Source organism: Chelmon rostratus, chromosome 8 (genome assembly GCF_017976325.1).
Source record: "Chelmon rostratus isolate fCheRos1 chromosome 8, fCheRos1.pri, whole genome shotgun sequence".
Lineage (NCBI taxonomy): Eukaryota > Metazoa > Chordata > Actinopteri > Chaetodontiformes > Chaetodontidae > Chelmon > Chelmon rostratus.
Genome location: NC_055665.1, coordinates 19821752 through 19845743, shown reverse-complemented (window position 1 = coordinate 19845743; position 23992 = coordinate 19821752). Strand labels below are relative to the sequence as shown.

The following is a 23992-nucleotide window of genomic DNA, read 5'->3' as shown; positions in this document are numbered from 1 at the left end:
GTCACCGCTGGGGATGTCGAAGCTGGATATGAGCCCGCTGGAGCCCCTCAGGGTGCCGCCGCACGTGTCCTCCGCTGTCAGTCACCAAAGAGAAAAGCAGAATGGGGAGCGTGAGGCGAGAACTGATGGTTTCTGGGTTATTCCAGAGCTATTACTCAAAGTTCAACATGGGGAAAAAAAGTGGCTTCAGGCATATAACATCAGTACCTGTCCCTTCAAATGAATGCAAACCAGAAAAGACCAATGTGGAAGCAAATGCCAGAGCTGCACAAGCCATTAAAACACATTCTGTTGGTTTCTGAACATCCACATGTTGTCAAATCCAGTATCTACAATAAAGTCCAGCACAATTATGGGATTATTAACATCATGAAATGTACGATTAAAAGGTTGCTGGTATTTCTTTACACAGGCAAAAATGGTGAAACACTCAGACAAGTGACAATGGGCAGAACTATATTTACCAACTAATTGTGTACTAATTCTGTCACAGCTTTCTTGTGTGCAGTTTCTATGCAGGGAGAAAAAAAAATCTCTTTTGTGATCTTTCTTTCTCCTCCCATCCATCTAAGAGTCAGTATTTCATCATTGTGTCCTCTGAGCCCCCTCATGTTTCAGGAAACAAACAAATTGTAATAAACAGGTCTTACAATGCTGTGAGATTGCATTTTTTTTCCTAATGCGGGAAGCATAACACGTCAGTTGAATGTTAATGCACTTGACCATAACAGTGGCTTCCTCTCTTTCACGCCACATCCCTTTTTCCTTCTCTCCCCTACCCTTTTTCATTTCTCTCTCTCCATTCCTCTCCTTCGAGCCCTCTCAGATCTTTCTACTATTACTCACCACTCTCCACTCTATCCCTGTATCCGATTTTTTCCTCCCTAAAGAATTCTAATGATGGCAGGGCTTTCACAGTTTTCAGATCATTTAAGGCTAATATGTGACACTCAGCTGTGCCAGCTGAAACCTTTGATGGCTCAGCGCTCCACTCAGGGCTGTCAGAGCTGCCAGCCTTGGAACATTCCTGTATGCTGCATTACACGATTGGTCAAGGAACAAGGAAGTGGATGTGTGAAATTCAAAAGAAGATGAAGAAAAAAAGGGGCAAAGATGGGAGAGCAGGGGCTTCTAGTTAGCATGATCCATGTCCTTTGACACATTAGCTGAAGCATAGCAATTGATCAAAGTCTTTATAAGAAGGGTGGAGATGGCATTGAAGCTGTGGGAGACATCAGTGATGTCCACACATACATGATTCATATCAAGTGCAGACTGTCATCTGTAGACTACAACAAGGGCCTTTATTTGTTGAATGCCTGCAGTTTTATGACAACAGAAGCACATGGAGTCATGATTGTTTCTGATTGAAATGATCATACTCTCCACTATATAACACTTATCATGAGTGACAAATTTTATATTACCTCAATGCATTTAAGATGACATTCTAAAGAGTGCCCAGTAGATATGCAGAGTAATTGGAGAAAGGCTGAAATTAAACTGACATTAAAGTGCTGCGAGTCTGACCAAAGGAGCCATATCACTTTTTAACCTTGATGACAGACACGGGGCACCGCAAATTGTCCTCATGGCCATCAAGGCATAGAGAGCAACAAAGAAGTGGTGGAGAGGCGTTAGATAATGAGACGGGGTTGAGTGTAGGAGAAGAGAGAGAAAACGACAAGTGGAGAGGAAATCAAGAGCGAGAGAAAAAAGACAAAGGGATACAAAGAATAGAGAAGAAAAGAGAAAAGATTAGGACTTTGCAAAAGACAAAGATGGACAGATTTCCCGAGTGGTGGGGGTGAGTGTGTGTCTGTAAGACGCAGGGGTGTGTGTGTACCTAAAGGTATTGATGACTATGCTACAGCCATGTTCTGTGCACTCTTTATAAAGGGTTGTTTTTAGAGAGAGCTCCCCCATCAACACATACTTATTTGTTGGTTATTCATTTATATATTTAAAAAAAAAAAATAACAGAATGCAAATATTGTTCAGAGAATAAAGACATTCTCGATTAAGTACTGACCTGGTTGAACTTTGGCAGCCAAAGGCAGCATCAAAAGAACCTTTATGTGCATCTCTGTCACTGTCACAATCACACAGTGTTTGAAGAAAATACTGATCATTTTGGACAACAATTCCATTTCCATACTGATGCATACATTAATTCAGTAGCCAGTTTAATAGGTACATCTGTCTAGCTAGGTATATCTGTCAGAGAAAAGTATCGTGCCCTGGTAATGTTCCCGCTGCTTGGAGGAGTCAATAATTCGACAATTTTGGACACGGAAAATGACATCTATTATGAAAACACAGACAATGCGATCACAATCAACAAACCAAAAATCATTAACACTTGAGGAATATACAAGAAGTCTAAGAAGACAGATTCAAAGAAAGCAGCCTAGATATCTGACGACTCCAACTGCATCAATAAACTGACACACAAAAACCATGACAGTCTGACAAGGTCATTTAACGGCAGCACCCCGCGGTGACAGCATTGACAGTACTGCATGACGGGCAGGAGGCACAAAACCAGTTTCTATTGTCCTGTAATTACTGTTTTGTTTTTAACCAGGAAAATCTGTTGAAGGTCAACATTTAAGTCTCTCCTGTCATAATGTCCTGAGTTAGATGTGAAAATATTACATATTCCAGCTCCACACGCTGCTTCCCCTGTTGCTCTTCTTCCGATTCAGTAAATTAAGAGTTTATTTCAACCACACCAGAGTTAGTGATGATTGTTGGAACAATGGAAAGACGAACCAATAAGGTCTGGGTGATTTTTGCTTTGTTTTCAAGAAGGTATCTCTGTAGAGATCCTTTCCATAATGTTGTCAGACACTTATCATAACAATCTGAGCTTTAAGTGGATGTAAACTGACTGTGCGTAAATACCTGAAGGGATAAATTACTTTCGTGGCTGCCAGCTGCTGTGCTCTTGTTCTATACTGAAAAACTTCTTAAATGATTGTCGCTTGGACACAAAAACATGGGAAAATAGGGTCCATAATCAGATAATTTTTGACAAGAATTCAGGGACACTGACGTCTTCCAGGACAAGTGGATCTGCACACACGATGTAACTTTAATTGACTGAAAAATGAAATGTATGTCAAGCCAAAATGAGTGCATAATTCGACAACATGGCATAGGCATTATTTAAGTGTAAGTATGTAGATCTTTTAAAAGACGTTTTTGTTGAAATAATATACAAGTAGCATTTCTCTCATTGTCATTTTGGGCCACTTTTGACAGCCCTTGTAAGCACTTTCATAAACTCACTGAACACTGTGACACTGATTTCTAGTACAGTGCCATACAAAATGAGCACTTGTGAAACAAAAAAATTTAGCTACGTGTATTAATGAAGCACTGTGTCACACACTGACATCAACATGAGTACCCTATCTTAAGGATGAGACTGAACTTAATTGATCCCTGTGGGGACAATGGGTAATTTCATTCAAACACACTGATGCACACGAGCATTAAAAGCGCTGAAGGTAGCAAAAGCAAGACTGTGATTTGATGACCGTATAAAGCAACAGGAGGAGAAAAACCCTTAGAACCAAGATTATTCAGGCTCAATGTGCAATAGTCAGGAGCAGAGTAGAGTAAAAAAGAAAAGACAAGGAAGATGTTATACGACCCCTCTTTCCTCTAGACACTTCCTCAATCTCCCCTTCAGTGCTCTGGATGTGAAGGAAGCTGTAACTGAATTACATATGTACTAACAGTGCACTGTAAGACCATCAACATTTTCATATTGTTAAATGCAAAAGCACTATAACTAGCACTATTATCCAATAATATGCAGGGCCTAGGGCATTCAGATCCTCATATATAAATCAATCAAATATCATCACAGAGCAGAAAGACCCAGTACTGTAGATGAGAGTGTATTAAGTTTGGCCTTGAGCTGCATGCAGACAGTGAGCAGAAACAGCAGGCTGTCATCCAGGACTGTTGATGTTCTAGGTTTTGACTGGAAGGTACAGAGGACACAACGTTGCCACCGCAGCAAATAATTACATTGACATTATCATAAAAAAAAACAATGAAAAAATAGCTCCTTAATGGTTTCCTATGAAGTGGTTTCCATGATAACAGACATGCTCTCTGATAATCGTTTATGACATTCAACTAACTGCGGTGGTAACTGTCTGCTACCTGCAAACAACTTTAAAGAGACATTTTGGTGAAACTTAAAGAGCTGTCATTCTCTGGTTTGTGCACTATGGATTAATCACCAATATTTCAGCACAGGGCTGCCTCGATGGCACAAGATAGATTTTCACAACCGCTTTTAATGATTATAACCTCACTTATAACTCATTAATGTGTCTACAGTTGTAGTCGATTAAATTGCACATGTAAATTGGGTAGAAGCTTAGGAGGAATTCATTATCGTACAGAAGTGCTAGGACAGGTTTCTTAGCTGGTTCTTTGAGAAGCATCCATGCATGGTGCTGTAAATCATGAAGCAGCAAACTGCTGTCTGGGGCTCAAAAAAAGGCTTCGCAGCTTGAGAATTTTAAATGGAATCAACTGGATAATGCCTGACACGTTGCATATACTCACATGCACTACTTCACTGGGATGCATGGCCACATTTGAGCTAGTTTGCCAACGAGGTTCAGTGACATAAAAGAGGCAATGAATGCTGTGCAACGTGTTCCTTAGCAAATCATTAGAGCATGCTCTGCATTTAAAGACGAGAAGAAGGATCTGTCTCTTTCAAAAATGGTGGCTGTGTAAAAAAAGAAAAAAAAAAGATGGTGGTGAGGATTAGGACTGCTTTAGCTGAGCTCATTTACATCCCCAGCATCAGCAATCTAATGCTACTTGAGGAGGGATTAAGCCTCTCCCCTTGACTTTGATCAGATATACAACACTTGTCTTTCTACTTAGAAATATTCACCCCCAAGGATAGAAGGAATTTATGTATAATTTTCAACACTACCTCAGGTTTTTCCTTTGTAATAATCTCTGTGTTAATGCAAAGGCACTGACTACGTCTACAGTAGGCAAAATCCCTCATTTGCTCAGCTGCAAGTCATGTTAAACATTGATAGGGTTGATGAATAGTGAAGAGATCCGTAATGGGTGCAGAGATGCAATCCATATTGCACCATGCATACTGCTGGCAGTCATTTCATTATACTGACCATCTCTCCCTAATTTCAGATTTTAAATGAATTATGAGAGAAGACGATGATTCAATGAGCAATGTGGCACCACAGTAGCAACACCAATGCTAACAGAGTGAGGTCCTTTTTGTTTCAGAGAAAATGTAATGATAATATTATTAATCTTTTGAAATCAATGAATATTAAATATGGGGTTCATGTTGGTAATCTCATTCTTAACCTAAACAGTATTAAAATGGTTGTGTGTTATCTCGCTTCTGGATTTAATGTAAGGATGTCTGGCGGCAGCTATTTTCAGGTCTTACTGTGGAAGACGACTTAGCACTCACTTGGACTGAAAAATCTTGCCATGGGCAAGTCAAATTGTCTTATTTGAAATCTTAGTTCATGTAGCACAGGATTGAAAAGACATTTACACAGAAAGCTGTGTGGTTAGTCTAGTCACATTACCAGATATGGAAATCTTTTAAAGGAGCAAGGTTCTTCTGTGGCCCCATTCTCTTATTCTGTTGGACAGTGGTTGGCAGCAAGAATGACAGTGTATCAATAGACCATATTCTCATGATACCATGCTGTCCCTGTTTGCTGTCTCGTTGCCTGGTGTAATGAATGTCCAGAGACAATTTAGATGGAAGCAATCGAAATGGGCTCCTGGGAGGAGCAGTAGCAACTCAAGATTAGAATAGCTATTAATTCTCCATCTCACTGCCTTTGTGCTTGCTTGGAGTTGATTCTCTCTGGTTTTTCGTGTCAGTCTTTCATTCTCTTTGACTTTCCATTCCTACACTACTTACCTCTTTCTGTTTTGCTGTTGACCTTTCAAGCTTTAGTGTCGTTCTTTCGAAGGGACAGTGACGCAGGATAAACAGACATTTATGGATAATCTGAACAGGACGATTCCTTGGATTATGATGGCTTCACACCCACTACAGTATATGGTTACTGCAGAATTATTACATAACCCGAGCCGCGATCTAACCCATAAATGTTGCTTTTCGCAATAAAAGAGCTCCATAAACATGATAGTTGAGTGTGGGTTGTTTCATAAGGAGACAAACTAAGGAAAAGAAAAAATAAATTACATCACTTTATCCATGCTGACTTCCATGTTGTGCCTCCAGGGTAAACACTGCAGTGACCACTTTTGATTTAATGAAAGTTGACAACTCTGTCCAGCAAATATATATCTGATAATTCCACGGTTTCATAATGACATTTAATATTAGTCAAATTTTGGTTCCGCTGCTTCATTATCCTGCTTTAAACACGGCATTTGTTTTGGAAATTTGTATGTGACCCTGTCATTTCTCTCTTTCTTTCCTCCTCTACCCCTTTGTGTTTCTGTCAGCTGTGCACACACAAACATTCGACACACGTTGGACTTTGGAAGTTGGACGAGGATGGAGAAGAGAACTGGGAGAAAGATGAGAGAAAGAGAGATAGTCACAAAAGGAGGTGACTGGTTGAAAGACTGAGGTGTTGGGAGACAGTGGGGGGTGGAAGGTGGATTGGGGAGAGATTTTGTGTTTCTGTGTGTTTAGTGTGAAACAATTGGTGATGAGCAGAAAGGCCAGGATCTCTGAGGAAAAAAGATCAAAGGACCATCTGCCCGCATACAGGAGCTGGGCCGGATTTAGACGAGAGAGAGAGAGAGTGGCTCAAGCAGTGCCCGGGCCTGAAAAGGAGTGATGTTTCTGGCCTGTGGCAACAGAGGCTAACACCATCCTTAAATGGAAAGGAACCCTCCATCTGCAGCTTTTTGTTCCCTCCAAGCTTGCTATTTCTCAAACATATGCTGAACCGTTTTCTTTTTGCTGTGCCCTACACAGCAGAATGAGGTGGCATGAGCAAATTTGCTCTGCTGGCTTTGGGATTACTTAGGATTGTATATTAAAATCTTTTGAGTATATCCTCTCTCCTGTTTGGATGACTTTGTATATCTTAGACCTAGTAGAAATAGACATAGTCCAACAGTATCAAAATGTATTCATTTATTTAATTAAGACAGACAGATCAGTCTGATTTGTTTCATTTGTGTCACACTTGACAATACACGTAGACCTACTCCAAAATGACTTTTCATTTTTGATTCAGTAAATTATTCTAGGGTCAGGCCAGTTCATAAAGCTGGATAAGGCTTTTTCAGTACAGAGCAATAAGAAAACACAACAGCAGACTATTCCGTTAGATTGGAAGGAAATGATCTGTATGTGGGGATGGCTTTCAATCATTCTCCTTACAAGCTTTTGCCTAATGTTATTTTATTTGTCCTTGCAGTATGCTGTGTAATGCTGTGTGGCTGTGTCTAAAAATAATAACATAAATAAGTGTCAATGCTCCCCTGCCTCAAAATGAGACGACAGAAGCACTTGCTGATGGTGGTTTGGGGTAAAGGGAAGCTGACACAGCAAAAGCAATGGAAGCAGTGTTGCCTACCCGAGTATGCGCATCACAGGTTTGAGGTTCACCCAAATTGCCAGAAATACTTAAATCTTCTCACCTGAACAGTTCTCTTGTGTTAAACAAATGCACGATAAAAAAGGTGCTGAAATGTCCGAAGGAGATTTAGACAAGCTTGTGACTTTGATTAAACCTAACTTGTCTATATGCTAAGCTGCTCTGAGTGACTGCAGCTCAAAAGCTTTGAGTCTATATCACAATAGCCTCTATAAGTGAGCACTTATAAAGTATATGGGCCGCCTTACCTAATTTTGAATCATGCAAAATGATCACACTTAGTCCTTTGTACAGACAGAAAAGCTGTGGCTGAGATAAATTGCTAATCCTTTTTGACATACACGCAATTGAAAACAGTACAAAAACAATATATTAAATATCAACTTCATTGATTCTTGTAAATATCTGCTTATTCTGAATTTCATGCAGCAACATGTTTCAAACAAGTTGGGACTGGAGCAACAAAAGACTGGGAAAGTTGTGGAATACTCATTTTGCAATCCTCAAAATTCATTCACAAGCAATGAAAACTGCACGGACAAATAGACCAACAGTTTATCAAACAATGTTTCCCAACACACAATTACAGGGAATTTGGGGATTTTTTTTCCTGCAATCGGTAATATCATCAAAAGACTGAGAGAGTCCAGGGAAATCTCTGCACATAAGGGATGAGGCCAAAAACCCTTACTGAATGTTTGTGACCTTCAATCCCTGAGGCAGCAGTGCATTAAAACTGAACGTGATTTTATAAAGGGTATTGCTGTATGGGCTTTGGAACATTTCAGAAAACCACTGCCCGTAAACTAAAAACACAAGGTAAGACTCTAAACATGTGAAAGCCACATAAATCAACATCAAGAAATGCTGCTGACTTCTCTGAGGCCGAGTTCGTCTGAGATGGACGCATGCTGTGGTCCGACGAGTCTACATCTCAAACTGTTTTTACAAATAATGCACTACTACATGCAAAGCACAAGACTGTCAACATATGACATCTTGTGTTTCTAGAGTAATGTGTTTTTGCAGACATAAGAAACTGTTAATACGTCATATTTTTTGAAGGGAGTTTGGTGTGATATTTTCCCTGGAGAGTGCTGGGAGCTTCTGTTTCATGCAAATACTGTATGTATATTTTTTAATGTTTTGCCAGCACCACAGAAACACTAGGGGACTGCTAAAGTATAATAAGGTTGTCAGATATTCATGGACTGTGGTTAGTTATTGGTTTGACTAATGGTTTGTGTGTGTTTGTACTGATTTGTAATGGCAGTATGCAGATAATGATCACCCTTTTGTGTACGTGTTTTTAAACTACTATCCCCAACATGATGTGCTTGATGGTGTTATAAATGATTCCTGATGAAACTTAAAAGCTCAGTATCCCCTTTGCCCTTTTTTAGCTTCCCTTTTATAAGTAACATTGACAATTCTGACACATTTCATGTGTACATTTCACATTATTATACACTTTTAATAAACTCAGTACTGTTTTTCAATGCACTGGCTCCTAGCTGTTGATTGTACACTGTAATGTCCTCATGATGATTAATTATCATTTATGTTATCGTGCCATCAGTCTTGGCCTTGGTGCCCTACATTTTGGCAGCAATACCCCAATAAATTTGTATTTGTCAAAGGCCAAAGTCGCCTTGCCCTAAAAATGACTTAATTCCATGCCTTCCAGGCCAGTCTCTCATTGATAATGTGTGGTGTATAATGACAACAGAAATTATACATGAAAATATGACAAAAGAAACTCCAGACAGTTGAGAAACTGATATTGTATATTATCAAGAATGGGAAAGACTTTCACTTTTAAAACTTGACCAAATAAATTATTATATAATATATTATATATATTATATATATTATATTATATAAATTAATTAGCACTTAGATGGAAGTGAATTTATGTTGAAAGGGATTTGCAAATGATTGCATTCTGTTTTATTTACATTTTATACAACGTCAACGTCATACAAGAATCGTGGTTGCACTACTTTGACTCCCTACCTACTGTGCACAGATCACACTCTTCCCAGCACAATATCTTTCCACAGATGTAATGTAATATTTGCGTCTTTGTGATGACGGGTCTCATCTAAGCACAAAAAGGACTAAACAGCATGGTATGAAGAGCACTAGTCAGTCATCCATCAACAAGCTGTCACAAAGAAACCATCATTATTCTATTGCTTCTTCTTCACCCTCCTTCAATGACATATGTGCAGCGTCTTTAAGGGTTCAAATCCTGGCCAACACAGTATTTCTGAATGTGCTAGAAAGATTCTGGGTGGAAAATAAGCAAAAATCATTATGAAGCTCTCCAAGCGTCAGAAAATTATTACACCTCAGGCAATTCAGGCTCTTGAAACTTTTGGAAATATCTTAATAATGCAAACTGATTTTGTCTTTTGCTGTCTGTATACATTCATATCATTTTTTCTACGTGAGACGAAAACTCTCATACATAATGTGGAAAATCTGAGCTTGCTGTGCTTTCTCTTATTGTATGGGGTGTTAAGAGCTGGTGCATTATTAGCAGATTTACATTTATAATGTCAGACCTGTAAAATGCACCATGTCCTATCTCCTACAGTCAATTTTAACCAGTGGATTCTGTGTGATTACATTATTGATTGATATTAGTTATCGGTCTTAACATTCATGTGTAAAAAGGTTAACAGTCCGACAATCCATTTTATTTTGGGTTCGCATTTAACTGTTTGCAATATTTGCGCATCAGCAGTCGCAGTATATTCTAGCTGCCAGACAAGAGAAAAGACGTAAGTTAATATTGCACTTTCATGGGTTTCAGGTATGACTGAATAATGTAGCACTTTCATTTCAAATCCTCAAGACCATGGCCTCAGATCAGTCTTTTTTCTCTGCTAAACCTACTATATGTGTTTGAGTTGCTGCTGGCCCACCTCAGGGATGATCTCAATAATTCTGGAGTTGGTGGGTAACCACAACGGACTAAAAGTAAGGTTGTATTTATTTATCACTGCCCAAAGCTTTCAGATAAAAATAACAGACTCGCTGTGCTTTTAATCACTTTCTTCGCAGCTCATGTAACCTGGCTTTGCTACCTATGCAGTCTGAGAGGAGAGGTGACTGTGACGTCAGTAAAGCAGCAGCAGCAAACAGCTTATCGATTATAAAGAAAAACATTAAACCAGAAAAAACAGTACACATTACAAAGAAGATGAGACCAAGTCTCATACTCCCCTCAAGTCAAAGTACAGTCCAAATGAAGATGCAAAAATCTAGTAGATATACCACTCCTGCTTACAGCATTCACGTATTCAAGCTACTTGCACCGCAATAGATTTTTAATTAACCTTCATAGCCACAGACACTCTAATCAACCTATTCCACATCATTACAATCATTCCATCCCATCAGATGCTAATAAATGTATAGAAGTCCTGAAGACTTATGCCAGACTTGACTACATCTGTGGCACAGACAAGTGCCCCAATCACACAGCCATCTAGCTGTCAATCATTAAAATGCAATTAACCTAAAGCAAATCATGGAGATCAAACGAAAATAGGCCAAAACAAATCAATCACCTGCTCATTTTCAATTTCCCAGGGCAATATCATGTATTCTCCATGACACCCTACAGTCACACTGTAGAGCTGGGAGAAAGAGTTGGCGGCAGCCAGTGCTCACTTGCAGCTCAAATGATTAGTAACTCAATTTCAGTGTTAAAACATCCTCACCTCTGCAGATTGGCACAGGGAAGTCCCACACTGACACACCGGCTGCGTTGGTCACACAGGTGAGGAGTGAATGTCCGTCCAGCACATAGCCAGTGACGCACCGGTAGCGGATCTTGTCCCCTAGGTTGAACCGAGTACCATTCAGAATGCCTTTGGGTGGAATCCCTGGGTTTCCACATGAGCTGCTTCTCAGCTCTGGAAAATGGAAAGAGAAGACAGTACTGTTCAGAATAACAATGTGTTGCTGCATAAAAATCCACCAGAGTGTGTCCTTCATTTTGTTTCTACTCATGTGTAAAGCCACCAAAATGCAATTGTCATAGTTTGGACTACCTAAAGATTTCCATGTTATATTTGGCATTGTTATTAACCTTTACTTTAGTGTAAGAGTCTGCATACACTGTTAATAGCTAGCAAATGTCAGCACCAAGTCGGACTTTTATGCCTTTGCTACTCAGATGCTTCACTCTTTCTGAAGAGGTGACATTAATATGGGAAGATGATAACATGCACTGCCCAGGGAGTGCTGAAGTGCCACACTGTGTCTTATCCATCTCTTTAAATTAAGATTTCTCTAAATAACATGAATCTATATCTAGAAGTGGCACTGAGGGGCAGAGAAAAACAAGCATGTACAATGTACAAGGAAAAAAACCAAGGTGATAAAAAAGATGGCAGGAAGACATGAAAGAAGCAGCTACAGCTGCAGAGCATAGTCATTTTCCTGCGTGCTCCTGAATGGCCACTTTGCTCAACAGGGAAAGAACTCAAATTATTTTCATAAATTCAGGGGTGAAAAAAAATCCCCATCACATAAAAAACATCACATCACTGAACGTGCACTGCAGTTAAAATTTTTGACGAGCACCTATTACCTGATACCAACTGCAGGGCCTAGTGACAGGCCAACAAATCAGTTAACATGAACACTGGGCTTTCATAGGAAGGCTCACATTTTGGCACATTTTACTGTGTATTGATAACTGTCAATGAGACATGTCAAATTCAAAACGGCCAAGAGAGCTCAATACACTGCAGCTGAAAAAAACATGTGAATAGGAAAAACAGAAGCAAATTTAAAAAACATCATACAACAGTGCCTTGAGCTCCCTCTGCCACCGTACACATGACCACTGCTGACATCTTTTATGTTATTTATATTTCCACTATAACAATATGGTGAAACTAGCAGTAGGCATGTATGTTAACAGAATGATATGAATATTTAACGTCTACTCCTTCATTACCTTATCCCATCCTCTATTCTGTCCTTCCTTATTACTGTACCTGTTGCATCTGTCATTCACTGCCAATATGGTACAAAAACAGATATTAAAGGCAAAAAAAACTGTGTGATAGAGCAACCGTAACAATGAGAAACTTGTTATATTGTTACTTGTTATAAAAATGGCATCAATATTAATTTAAATCCCTCAGCAAACATATTTTTGAAGATGGCATATTGAAGTTACACATAGATGTAATTCCCTTGAAATTACTAGCGCCATGCTTATGCTGACAGAGCCAACGTTTCTATGATCAATGTACTCCTTGACAAAGTATTGAAAGAGAATTTTGATAAAGATCTCCTGTAAGTTGCGATAAACAGGCCTGAGCTGTTCAATCTTCCAGTACACTTCTCTCCGCCATTAGACATCATAACTCAATCTCTGTCAAAATTCCCCTGCACATGTCCAGCCTGTAGATCAGCTTTTATTTCAAGCCCCAGTACAGCACAATAACACATCTCTGGCTTGTTTTTGCCAGAGCAGTTACATGTTTTTAGATTGACTATTCGGATTGAAGGCAGGAGTGGTTCTGACTGGAGTCCATGTCATTAAACTTGTAACACCTGTGGGAGTCAGAATGCAAAACAATGATTTCGAGCCATTTTGGCTGTCAACCTTCAGTCAACCTGAACAAGCAGGATTGGCTTGTAAAATCATTTATTTATTCTTTGTATATTATAATTTTAATGTTGCTCCATATTTCTGTCTCTCGATTACACTACAAACAACATTGCAATTGTGTATACAAATGTTAACTAAAATAATGAGTGTCACTGTTTTTTAATTCCTAATGCATGGGTTTACCTTCACCAGTATCAATGCTGTATACAATACAATTTAAAACTAAGAATAACTAAGAAACAAAGTGGTGTAGCTTTTCAGAAGCTTCTTTAGTATAGTTCACTTTCATGATTGGTAACCTGTTTAATCACCCACTGACAGGTTCATATTTCACATAAGCTATCCATCATGAAAAGATAATTTCAGTTAAAACATCCATTCTTAATAGCAATATAAATCAGCACAGACACTCTCTTAATATTACTAAAAATTCCAATGTCATAAACAGTGTATTTTAATGATACTTGGCTCAGCTTTATGATAAAGAATACAGCATAACTGAGTTTGTGGGCAATTATCAATACAACCCAATTAGTGATCAGATCAAGAGTACTCCTGTTGATGGGAATATAAAAACTTCCTTCCACCCAACAGCTTATGACTCATCATAGAGTCAAGTTAAATGATTATTTTTGATAATGTGCCATCTGTTTGCAGCTAATGAGTCCAACTGGCAAGCCAGGAAACCAAAAGCCATTTCTACAGTTACATAAATTGTGTGTTATGCAGGGATGGATCTATGGACAGACAGACAGGCAGGAGGAGATAAGGACTCTATTTGAGACCCAGGTCCTCAAGTTGACTTCATTGATAGACACATCTGTGACATCAGACGTCCCTAATGTTAATTCCCATGGAATCATTTTTGAAATCCAATTATTAATCCACTTTGCAGTGCAGTTTCTCTCTCACACACACATAAACACATCCCTCATATGTATGACCGTTAATGGAAGCAATATAAATCCTCAGCATCAACTGTCCGCTGTTTATGTTTATGAGCAAAATTTAATACCAACAGACTGCGACAGGAATAAAGCAGAAGGACCTCAAAGTGTGTCTGATTTCTTTTTTAATCAACTACGGAATGTGCTGACTAATACAAGTAAAATACTGACACCCTAAACAGATCTAATAGTATAGTGACCACTAGATTCCAAAGAGTCACTATGGGTAAATGACTTCTAACCACAAAAACAACATTACTATGTACAAATTATTATTATAAGATATAAAAAAAAACCAGTCCTAAGGCACAGTAGGTTTAGAGCTATCTGAAACACAGGGAGCTACGGTACTCATTCTCACATAATACCAGCTATTTTCAGACAAATAACCCTGAAAATAATTTGTGCAGAGAGTAAAATATGTGCAATAGGTTTACTATCTATTACTATGTGTGCTCCCTGCATTTTTTTTTTTATTCGAAGCTGCAATACCTCCTTTCAAAAAACAACTCACAAAGTTTGGTGAAAAATAATCCACAAATGAACATTTATGATTGACTACTAATGATACCTGACCGACGCAGGGGTGAGGGGTGAGCAGCAGATTCCATGCAGTATTGACATCTGACCAGTGCAGAGGTCAGAGATGAGGAGCAATCCAGTCTCCAAAGAATTACATTCATATTCATATGCAACTATTTTGCATTAGCAAATATGCAAACTACTGTTTCCACAAAGTTTGGTCAAGTTCAACCCACAGCAGACCGATATCTGTGACATCTTGACTGACAAGGTTCACCTCTCATAAATTATCTGTGGTGTTGTGAAGAAATTCTGTGGAGAACATTCTATGGTCATTTTAATCTGTAAGGTTAAAAACAGATCCAAAATGCCATCCAAAAATGTTGGTCCAAATGAGCCTGAAGATAAAGACAATAAAATTGTCATAAGCAAATTCTGTAACTTAACAGCAACTTAACTTAAAATACACTAATGTCCATTAATCTGCTGTATGGTTTAATAGCACTATTCACTGTTCACTATTTTCAAATGCAGCTATGTACTGAAGGCTGCAATGAATGTATGCATCGCTACAAAGCACATCATGTTCGCTGGCACCAAACAGCAAACGCTGGATGTCTCCATGGGACTCGGAGAGCCTGTGAAATCTAAATTTACTTGTTTGAAATATCACATTTGTGAAGTTTAACAAAGTGTGACTAAGCACATCAAAGGCAATCTAAATATCTAAAAGCTTTTACAGGGTGATGCAGAGAACATCAGTTTAAAATTCAGCACAATGCTGAGATGAAAGCATTTGCATCAAAAAAATCTAAACACAGAAAATCAACTGGTCAGGGACTGGTGCTGTGTGCAACCAGATGATATCCAGAACCTTTCCCCACTGAGATTTCCAACGCACCAGTGGAGTTTAACTGGACATTTACCAGTCAAGGATGTTGATGGTCACTGGAGAATACTAAAGGCAGAGTGTGTTTTAGCTATTTAACACTCATCAGCCACTTAAAAAAAAACAAACAAAAAAAGACCAGCAAGAGCCTGGCTGCTGACCAAGGCTGCCAAACATTTATTGGATGACTGATTGGTGGAGAACTGTGCCAATGATGTTGGAAGGAAAATAAGGATAGGTGCATGTGTTTGCATCACATACTGTCCATGTCTTTGGTGAACTTGCCATGGTATGTGGGATGAATGTATCTGATCTACCACTCTCAGTTTTGATGTATTTGGTTCATCAATCTCTTTTGGTTGGAAAAATATTCAGTGTCCCTGTCCCTAATTCTAATGTTGGCCTACCTAAAGCTAAAATCAGCATATACTCAAGCTTAAATGGCTTGGCTTGGAATTAGAGAAAATCAAGTGACTAAGGCGTCACACAGATATGCATAGTTGACATATTATATACTGAAGCAGGCTATTTTATTATATTGGTAAAGTCATTGGTCTTAGGTGTGTTGTAACACACTATGCAAACTTAAGGAAAGGCAATGCGATAGTGTTGCTATCATGTGTTTCATTTATGCCATTGCCTTTAACACAACATTTACCTACCTAAAGGACTTGGGTTGAAAACTAAAGAGATGATTGAATTTTTAAACAAAAAACATATCAGAAATGCCAATATACTAATAAATGATGTTTGATGTTTTGACAATTCGACAGCACTGTCTAACAAACTGTGTCTGCCAAGTCTATGAGCCGGGTTATGCTAGAAAATAACTAGTTCATAAAGCGTGCTGTCTCACCATGTTGGAAGGCAGAGGTGTTTATAGTTGTTCAAAATGACCACACTGGAAGGCAGATAATCAAGAATGGTGTGAATACATAATTTGCAAGCTTTCCTCTCAACAGGTTGAATATCAAATTCTTTCACAACATAATATAAAGGACAGGAGGTGGTCTTTTAAGATCGCAAACATGTTTGCCACAGATTTGAATACCACAGGGAACCATACAGGGGAAAGAAATACTATGGTAAATATGAGATCCTTCAATTGAAAACACAGCAGTACAGAACATTTACACAACTATACATTTGTTTACCAAGATTACTACGTTTTTCCTGCACTGCCACAACATGAATATAACAAGGAGGTCTGGCAAAACTCTATAGTGTGCAGGTGGGTAGAGTAACTGTTAAAAATGCAAAATTAGCAGAGTGATGAGTGACATTGTGTGTACCTATTTGGTGGCTTTGATGTAAATTATTGGTACCATCTCTTCTTCACTGAATAATGCAATGATATGTTCATTTTTTTAACTGTCTCTCCATCCCTCATTCACAATTTATTTTTTGCATTTTTATAACCCCAGATGTGCTGCTGCTGCTCTTAAGTGTCTCGACTAAGATGATGTGACGATGAGTAAAATCATACACTCAGAAGTTTGTGGACTGCTGAGTGTTTCAGATCATAACCAAAAGCAGCCTGTAGCCTGTGAATCCTGAACAGAGCTCTAATTTCAGCTGGCAGATGTTGCTGGGACATTGGACAGATTGCACTTAGCCAAATAAAAATGTGAAAGCATATAAATTATTTTACAGGATGACACCACATTTTCCAAGAAATGTAACTGTCCTAAATAATTTCCCATGGATTTTACATTTAAGGTTACGATGCATTTAAGGCTCATGCTTAAAAAACGAAAACTTCCGACCACTACAATACTAATTGTGTAGCAGGCTGGAGAGATTTTTAGTGACTGCTGGTGGTGTACAGGATCTGATTTAAAGATTCAATGGTTATATTACATTTAAACAGACTTATGATAACATTCAGGCATCCATTGCTATAATCATTACTTTCTGGCAGCTGTAGTTAAAAGAACTATATAGAGAAACAAAAGACCAGGTCTTGCAAGCATTCGGAGAAACTCACCCGAGGTCACTAATTAAAAAGTAATAGATGCATTGCAGCTGTAATTACACCAACACTGACTCACTGGCCTTTGGTGTATGGAAAGTCATAACTCTTGAAAGGCCCTTGAATTAATTCAAAGGATGTGTTGCAGATATTTCAAGCATGTTGGTTTGGACAAAGCCTCTCATGTTGGCAAAATAAAAAGGGCCTCAGATGCAGCCACAGTAGCTGCATATCTAATGTGACACTGAAAAAATAAAGTACTTTGAATAACAGCCTGCACTTAACATTGAAACGGGATTTCTACTTTTATGAGGGGTTTGAAGAATCCCCTAAAGAAATCAAGTGCTTTAGATACAGTTTTAGCCTTGAGCTAACAAGTGTTATTGTCTGGAGGACCCTAAATAAATTGTTGATATAACTGAACCTTGGGAAAACAGCTGCTCCTAGACACCAGGGGCTGGTGCAAAATCCCATGAAAACCTGTAGAAATTTTACTTCAAGTTGGGAAAATAAATGCTAATACAATGCAAATACTTTTAACCTTACCATGCACCACTGAATCTGCCAACTAAAGCCTTGTTAAAACCATATTGTAAATATATCATATCTATATTATATTATATAAATATGATATAATATTGTTATATTACATAACATTGTAAATGTGGTAAAACTTTTTCTAAAAAAGTCGTGTCTCTAATGCACTATAATGTTATGCACATTCATAAAACATTACAATGCATTTATAAGGCTTTATATATTTTCTAGAATTTCTGACATTAGAGAAGGTCACATACAAGCAACATTAATATGATGCTGCAGAGTGCTTTTAACAAAGTGAAATCTCTCTGGCCTATTTGTAAACTAAAAAAGGGGGAAAACAGCACTGTGTTTTAATGTTCACCAAAATGTGTCAATAGGCGAAGAGAACAATGATGTGTAACATAATCTAAGGCCTGGTAGACCAACATAGAACAATTAAAATGAAAAGACACAGTAATGGGATTCTGTCATCATAACAAACACTGCTTTGCAATTTTTACCAACAATTGCATTCACAGATAGTGGTAGTGAGACAGGCTTGCATTATCCCTCATCACAGTGGTAACAAGTGAGCTATGTGAACTGGTAAATGAGGTAGTTGGGTGCGAGACTTCTCTGGGGCTGAGCTATTTATTTCGTCTGTATTTCTAATGACTGTGTAGCCCTTTGAAGAAGATGGAAGTTTGACGGAGTGGCAGTGTTTGTGAACACACAAGCAGCACACTTTCCCCGAAGGAGACGCCTGTAGCCGCCTGTCTGGTTTCCTAGCTGGCTGCTTGAGTGGCTGCTGAGCTGTATTTTCATGCAGGCGGGGAAAGGAGTATTGACTGAACCCATGTTGGATCACAGGGCAAAGCAGCTGGTAAACAACACATGCTCATACACGCGCAGGCACAAACACGTACACACTCACACACGCATACTTTTCCAACTCAGTGGACAATCTGTATGACCACAGAGGGACAAATGAAATGATTTGGGGAGAAATGGTGAAATTCTGTTTTATGGGTCAGCTGTCTTTCAAAGACATTTAAAAAAAAAGAAGGGCAGGTTTAAATGGCATCGAGGCAGGTTTTAGATAGGCACGGCAATGTTTTCTTTGCAAATACACAACCTTCAATAAAGGGCAAGCAGATAACATTACTCGCAGCTTGGTACACGTACGCTGCACGACTGCAGCCTATCTCTGGCACTTGGAAAGCTACAAGCCGTAGTGGCCATCATTTGTCTGTGTTGTAGAAAAGCCCAGGTATCTCTACTCGTTAATAAATGCAGCTTGACCCTTTCAGGCCAAGCCTAAATCTTGAGGTTGCAGGATCACACTGACGGTATAGGAAAATAAGCATTAATCAGTAATTAAATTCACATAAAGTTGGAGCTGGTTTGCATCCAAACATACTTGACAAAAGATTGACAGGCCGTGGAGAAATTAGATTCCATCTGCCTGTGTCCTTCACTGTGTCCTTCGTATGCATGCAGATTCAAATCCACTTAATTGCAGACATGATTCAATCATCGCTGAGAGTCTACAAGCATCACATATTTTCAGTCAGCAGAAAAGGCAGCACATACATATTCATGTAAGATGTAGCTAACCATATCAGCATAACAAGGAAGAAAAGGTGTACAGCGGTGACAGGGAGTTACTATGGTTTGCAAGTGAATACATTACGGCTTCTTACATGGAATATTTGTGTGTCATATGTGGTCTTTGACTGAAAATTAAAAAAAAAAAATTGATGACTGGCTTTATAGAAGGAAATGATGACGATATCTATCTAGAAACTTTCCGCTGTATTAAATTGCATCATTGTTATCTATAGTAGCACCATCATTTCACATTAAAAATAGGGTGTTACATTTACATTCTATGCAATTATTGCATACAATATAAACAATATGTTGTTAATACACTGTTTTCTATGTCATAACGGTAAAGGGAAGCACACGCCTCCAAATGCAAGGATATCTATCCATGATTAAAATCATCATAATTTCTTAATAAGAAACTGATTTTCCAGCAGTTTGGTTTGTTAACAATGCCAGACATGGAAATATGATACAGGATTCTTGCTTAAATTAAAGATGTGGATTTTCATATCCAAATACTTTATCTTATGTAGACAGTAACAGGAATATTTCAATGACATTTAACTTACCCTATGTAATTAACTTTATAAGTATATTATTTATTCTTCTTGAATATAAATTGGCTGCCATGATACATTTTTGTTCAAAATACATAATTACAACAAACACTAGCATTAAAAGATTAAGCACATTTTTGGCTGGCTTCACAATTGTGTTTTTAATTACATTCTACTGATATATTCACATATTGCTAATTTACATTTTAAGTAACTCATTATGTACAAAAAATAGACAGAATATCCAGTGTATCAGCTGGACTGCAGTGCAAAACTTACATATCATGAATCTTACAGTTTTCATGGTAACGTGGGGCAGCATGTTCATACAAGAGAGATGGCAAATATTAATTACCTCACATGAATGTAGAAAAAGATTGATGATGATTATTAAATGGATATAATTTTCAGTATCTTACTGATATGCAACTTAATAAAAACTGCCAACCTTTTTTTCTTTACCTGACACAGGATAGCATGACTCCAGATATCAGGACAATCATTTAACTTTAGATTAGCTTAAAATAAGGAAACCTTATTGCAATATGAAACAAATGAAACACTGTCAAATGAAAATAAAGGCAAAATGAGAGAGAAAGGTTATCAACATAATGAGAGAGGATTTCCCTCGGATAAATTTGTGTGGGGAGTAGCAGCTCTTGTTCTGTTGCTGGTGCAGGGAGGCTCCACAAAAGATTCAAGGAATCGACCCTTATATAATGTGTCCCTGTACTGCTCACAGACCCTGGTTGTGGCCAGACTCAAATTAGTTGCATCCTGTTACAGAATAGAGAAATCTTTTGCAGTCAATCTTTCGCTGTTACAACACTTCCCAGGTTTGTTTGTGGAAATCACTAACAAGAGAACAAAAACACTTCACAAATTTCTATTGTAGGTTCAAGAATAATTAAATACATATGATACTGTATGTAAGATGATGTGATGATTAAAAAACATGTTCTGTATAGCAAGAGGTGTAATGTCCCTGTGGTTTACTATGACAGGCAAATGAAGCATATGTTTGTCTGAAAAGTTTCTCATTAAGGTTTGGATGGTGCCCTCTATGCAACACAAGTGTCCTTTGCCAGTCACATACCTGTTTCAGTGATGAACTACACTACTTTTGGTGGCTTTTAGAGATGCTAACAGATGTTTTATACTTGTGCTACAATTTTGTGGCTTATGCTGCACAACTTTAAGCCTTATAGCACCGGTGCTATCTGCAGCCTGCTATATGGCTGCAAGCTGCAGCACTCTTGTTCAATACTGGACTGGACTGATTTTTGTTTTGTTACTTTTAGACGAGTCGACTAGTCTAAGTTTAAACTTCCGTTTTATGTGAGGGAAATTAGTCATTTACAGTTGTGCCAACACAACTAGATGATACAATATCCCCTATTGTCCTTATTGGAAAATATTCTCTATTCACTGTCCTTATTAGTCTCATTGAGTAGTGGGAAATATCTGTGCCTCACATGTAACAAAATGTGATTAACATCCAATTCAGCATGAAATTCTGTTGAAGATTACACAAGGTAAGGTGGAGGCAGAAGAACAAAATCTAATTCAACCAAGCCACCCACTGGAGGGAGGGAGGGAGGGAGGGCGAGAGAGAGAGAGAGAGAGAGAGCGAGAGAGAGAGAGAGAGAGAGAGAGAGATTTAGTTTTAATGCTACTGTGCAAGTCTTGTTTTAATTTTTTTTGTTTCATTGGTTCTTGACGTTTAGACTGTATTGTTGTTGTGACATTCATGCCAATAAAGATAGAGAGAGAGAGAGAGAGAGAGAGGGGAACAGAAGGAGACAAGAGAGGGAGAAGAACTGAGCAGGAGATGGAGAGAAAGAGAACACAGATCAGCAGATGGAGAGGGGAGAGGTCCTGGACTGGCCGGGTCTGGGGCAGGTGGGGAGATGAGGAGGAGGTAAAGGGGAATGGAAAAGGACATTGTGGAAGGGAGGAGGAGTGAGGCTAAAGGAGAGTCGACCTGTTCGTGCAGGAAACGGTAAGGCAATAGCAAAGAAAGCAAAGAAACAACCGAAGGCTATTGTGTCTAGAAGGAAGAGAGGAAAAGACATTGCAGAGAAGCCCATGGACAGGAGGGCAGAAGGAATGGAAGAAGAAGAGCCGGGTAGAAACGGGGCTTAGATGATGAAATGAGGAGGAAAAGAAAGAAATGCTTACGACAGAACACAAAATGTCATAAAAAAGGAACAGAGGAAGAAAGAAAACTAGAGGCAGATGAGCGATGTAGTTTGCATGAACAAGCAGAAGGGAAAAGAGTAGGGGTGAGCGAGATGGTCACAGAAGGATAGTTCATATTTAGACAGCTCCCCGCTGCACTCAGCTCTGCTTCAACACAGATAACTCGGTACATCCATTAGTTCAACTAATTCCCATCGCCATCTGCCATGCAATTTCAGATGCACCTCTGGAGTCGCAGAAAAGGTTCAGGACTTTGGGGTAGGGATGTTGATTGGGGAAATATGAGATTAATTTGCTTAATTGAGGTACCTAATGTTTTCATAACTCAACAGTGGAAGTCCTGCAGGAAAATAAGGTGAGTAAGTGTGATCACACATCCCTCTCTCAAGAATAAATGGCGTCTACTTGTCCTGGCTCGTAGATTTTTCCTATAAATGAAGACCCAGCTTGGAGGAGCTGTAACGATCGTAGTCTCTAACTTAAAGTTTTTTTCATTCAAATGAATACTTATAATGACAGTTAAAGACAAAGAGCAGAAAATGATGTTTTTCTTACCTTCATAAGCTACCTTAAATCCATGAGCGCTTACTGCAAAGTCACTGGTAAGCCTCAGTGAAAAAATGGAGCCAGAACTGGTAACAGGTGGAGGGATGGTAAATCCTGTTAACCTGCAGATAAGAGAAAGAGAGTGCAGTTGTAGTTTAAGACTAATTCAGATGTAATGTAAGAAAATTGTTTTAACAAAATCTATTGGATGGCAGCAAAAAACAAAAAGACAAGACAGACACAACACTTGTTGAAAGGTTGTGAGGCAGAAACCAAAAGAGCACCTGGGTTTGTTCTATCGGTCGTTATAGTATTTCAACTAGACAGGCTGTATATTGGCTGACCATACATTCATAATTCCTGCTGAGAGATGTGTGCACTAAGATGCAATGATGGACAAAAACTGTACACCAAAGTAACTATCTCTAACAATAATGACTGTTCAAAGACCTCAAACCTCACACCTCTGGTGAGTTTGTGCGCTGTAGCGTTTTGTGTCTAATAAAACAGAACTGCTCTGAGAATTGTGATGCAATTTGTCTCCCAATAATATTCTGGTTACTATACAATCAGCCAAGAGAGAACCTTCCCTATTGTAGGATAGTGTTTGAGGGCTGGCAGCTGCATTGTAACAGACTGCTTCATTACTACATTTCAAATTAGGTGCAGATCCAAACAAATCCATTTACTTTCACAACGTCGTAAACAGGATGTGTTGCTGGCCATTCCTCAGCGGCATTTGCTGATGTTCTATCGACCTTCCACTGCTGTAAGCCAGGCTGCGTAGCATGAACAGAACTTGTGCGTGAGACAAAATGTCTCCTCTATTGCCATCTCCGTTTCTCTTGTTATTTTCTTTTGTTAATTTTAGGGCTGTTTGTGTCACTGAAACTCTACTTGACAATAAGGCAGGTGAATAATGTCTGTTGTGGGCCAAATGTGGAAAACCTGAAATCCCCGG

The 23992-nt window shown here is 38.7% G+C and overlaps 1 protein-coding gene across 1 annotated transcript in view; it reads right to left on the bottom strand.

Annotated features, from left to right (window-relative positions):
* csmd1a (CUB and Sushi multiple domains 1a) overlaps positions 1-23992 on the bottom strand; it is a 70510-nt gene that overhangs the window by 177 nt on the left and 46341 nt on the right. The window contains exons 3-6 of the mRNA XM_041942376.1: positions 23041-23153; positions 11867-11879; positions 11354-11535; positions 6-74 (exon numbers count right to left, since the gene is read on the bottom strand). Of these exons, the coding sequence (XP_041798310.1) occupies positions 6-74; positions 11354-11535; positions 11867-11879; positions 23041-23153 (377 nt within the window). The remainder of the gene's footprint in view (positions 1-5; positions 75-11353; positions 11536-11866; positions 11880-23040; positions 23154-23992) is intronic.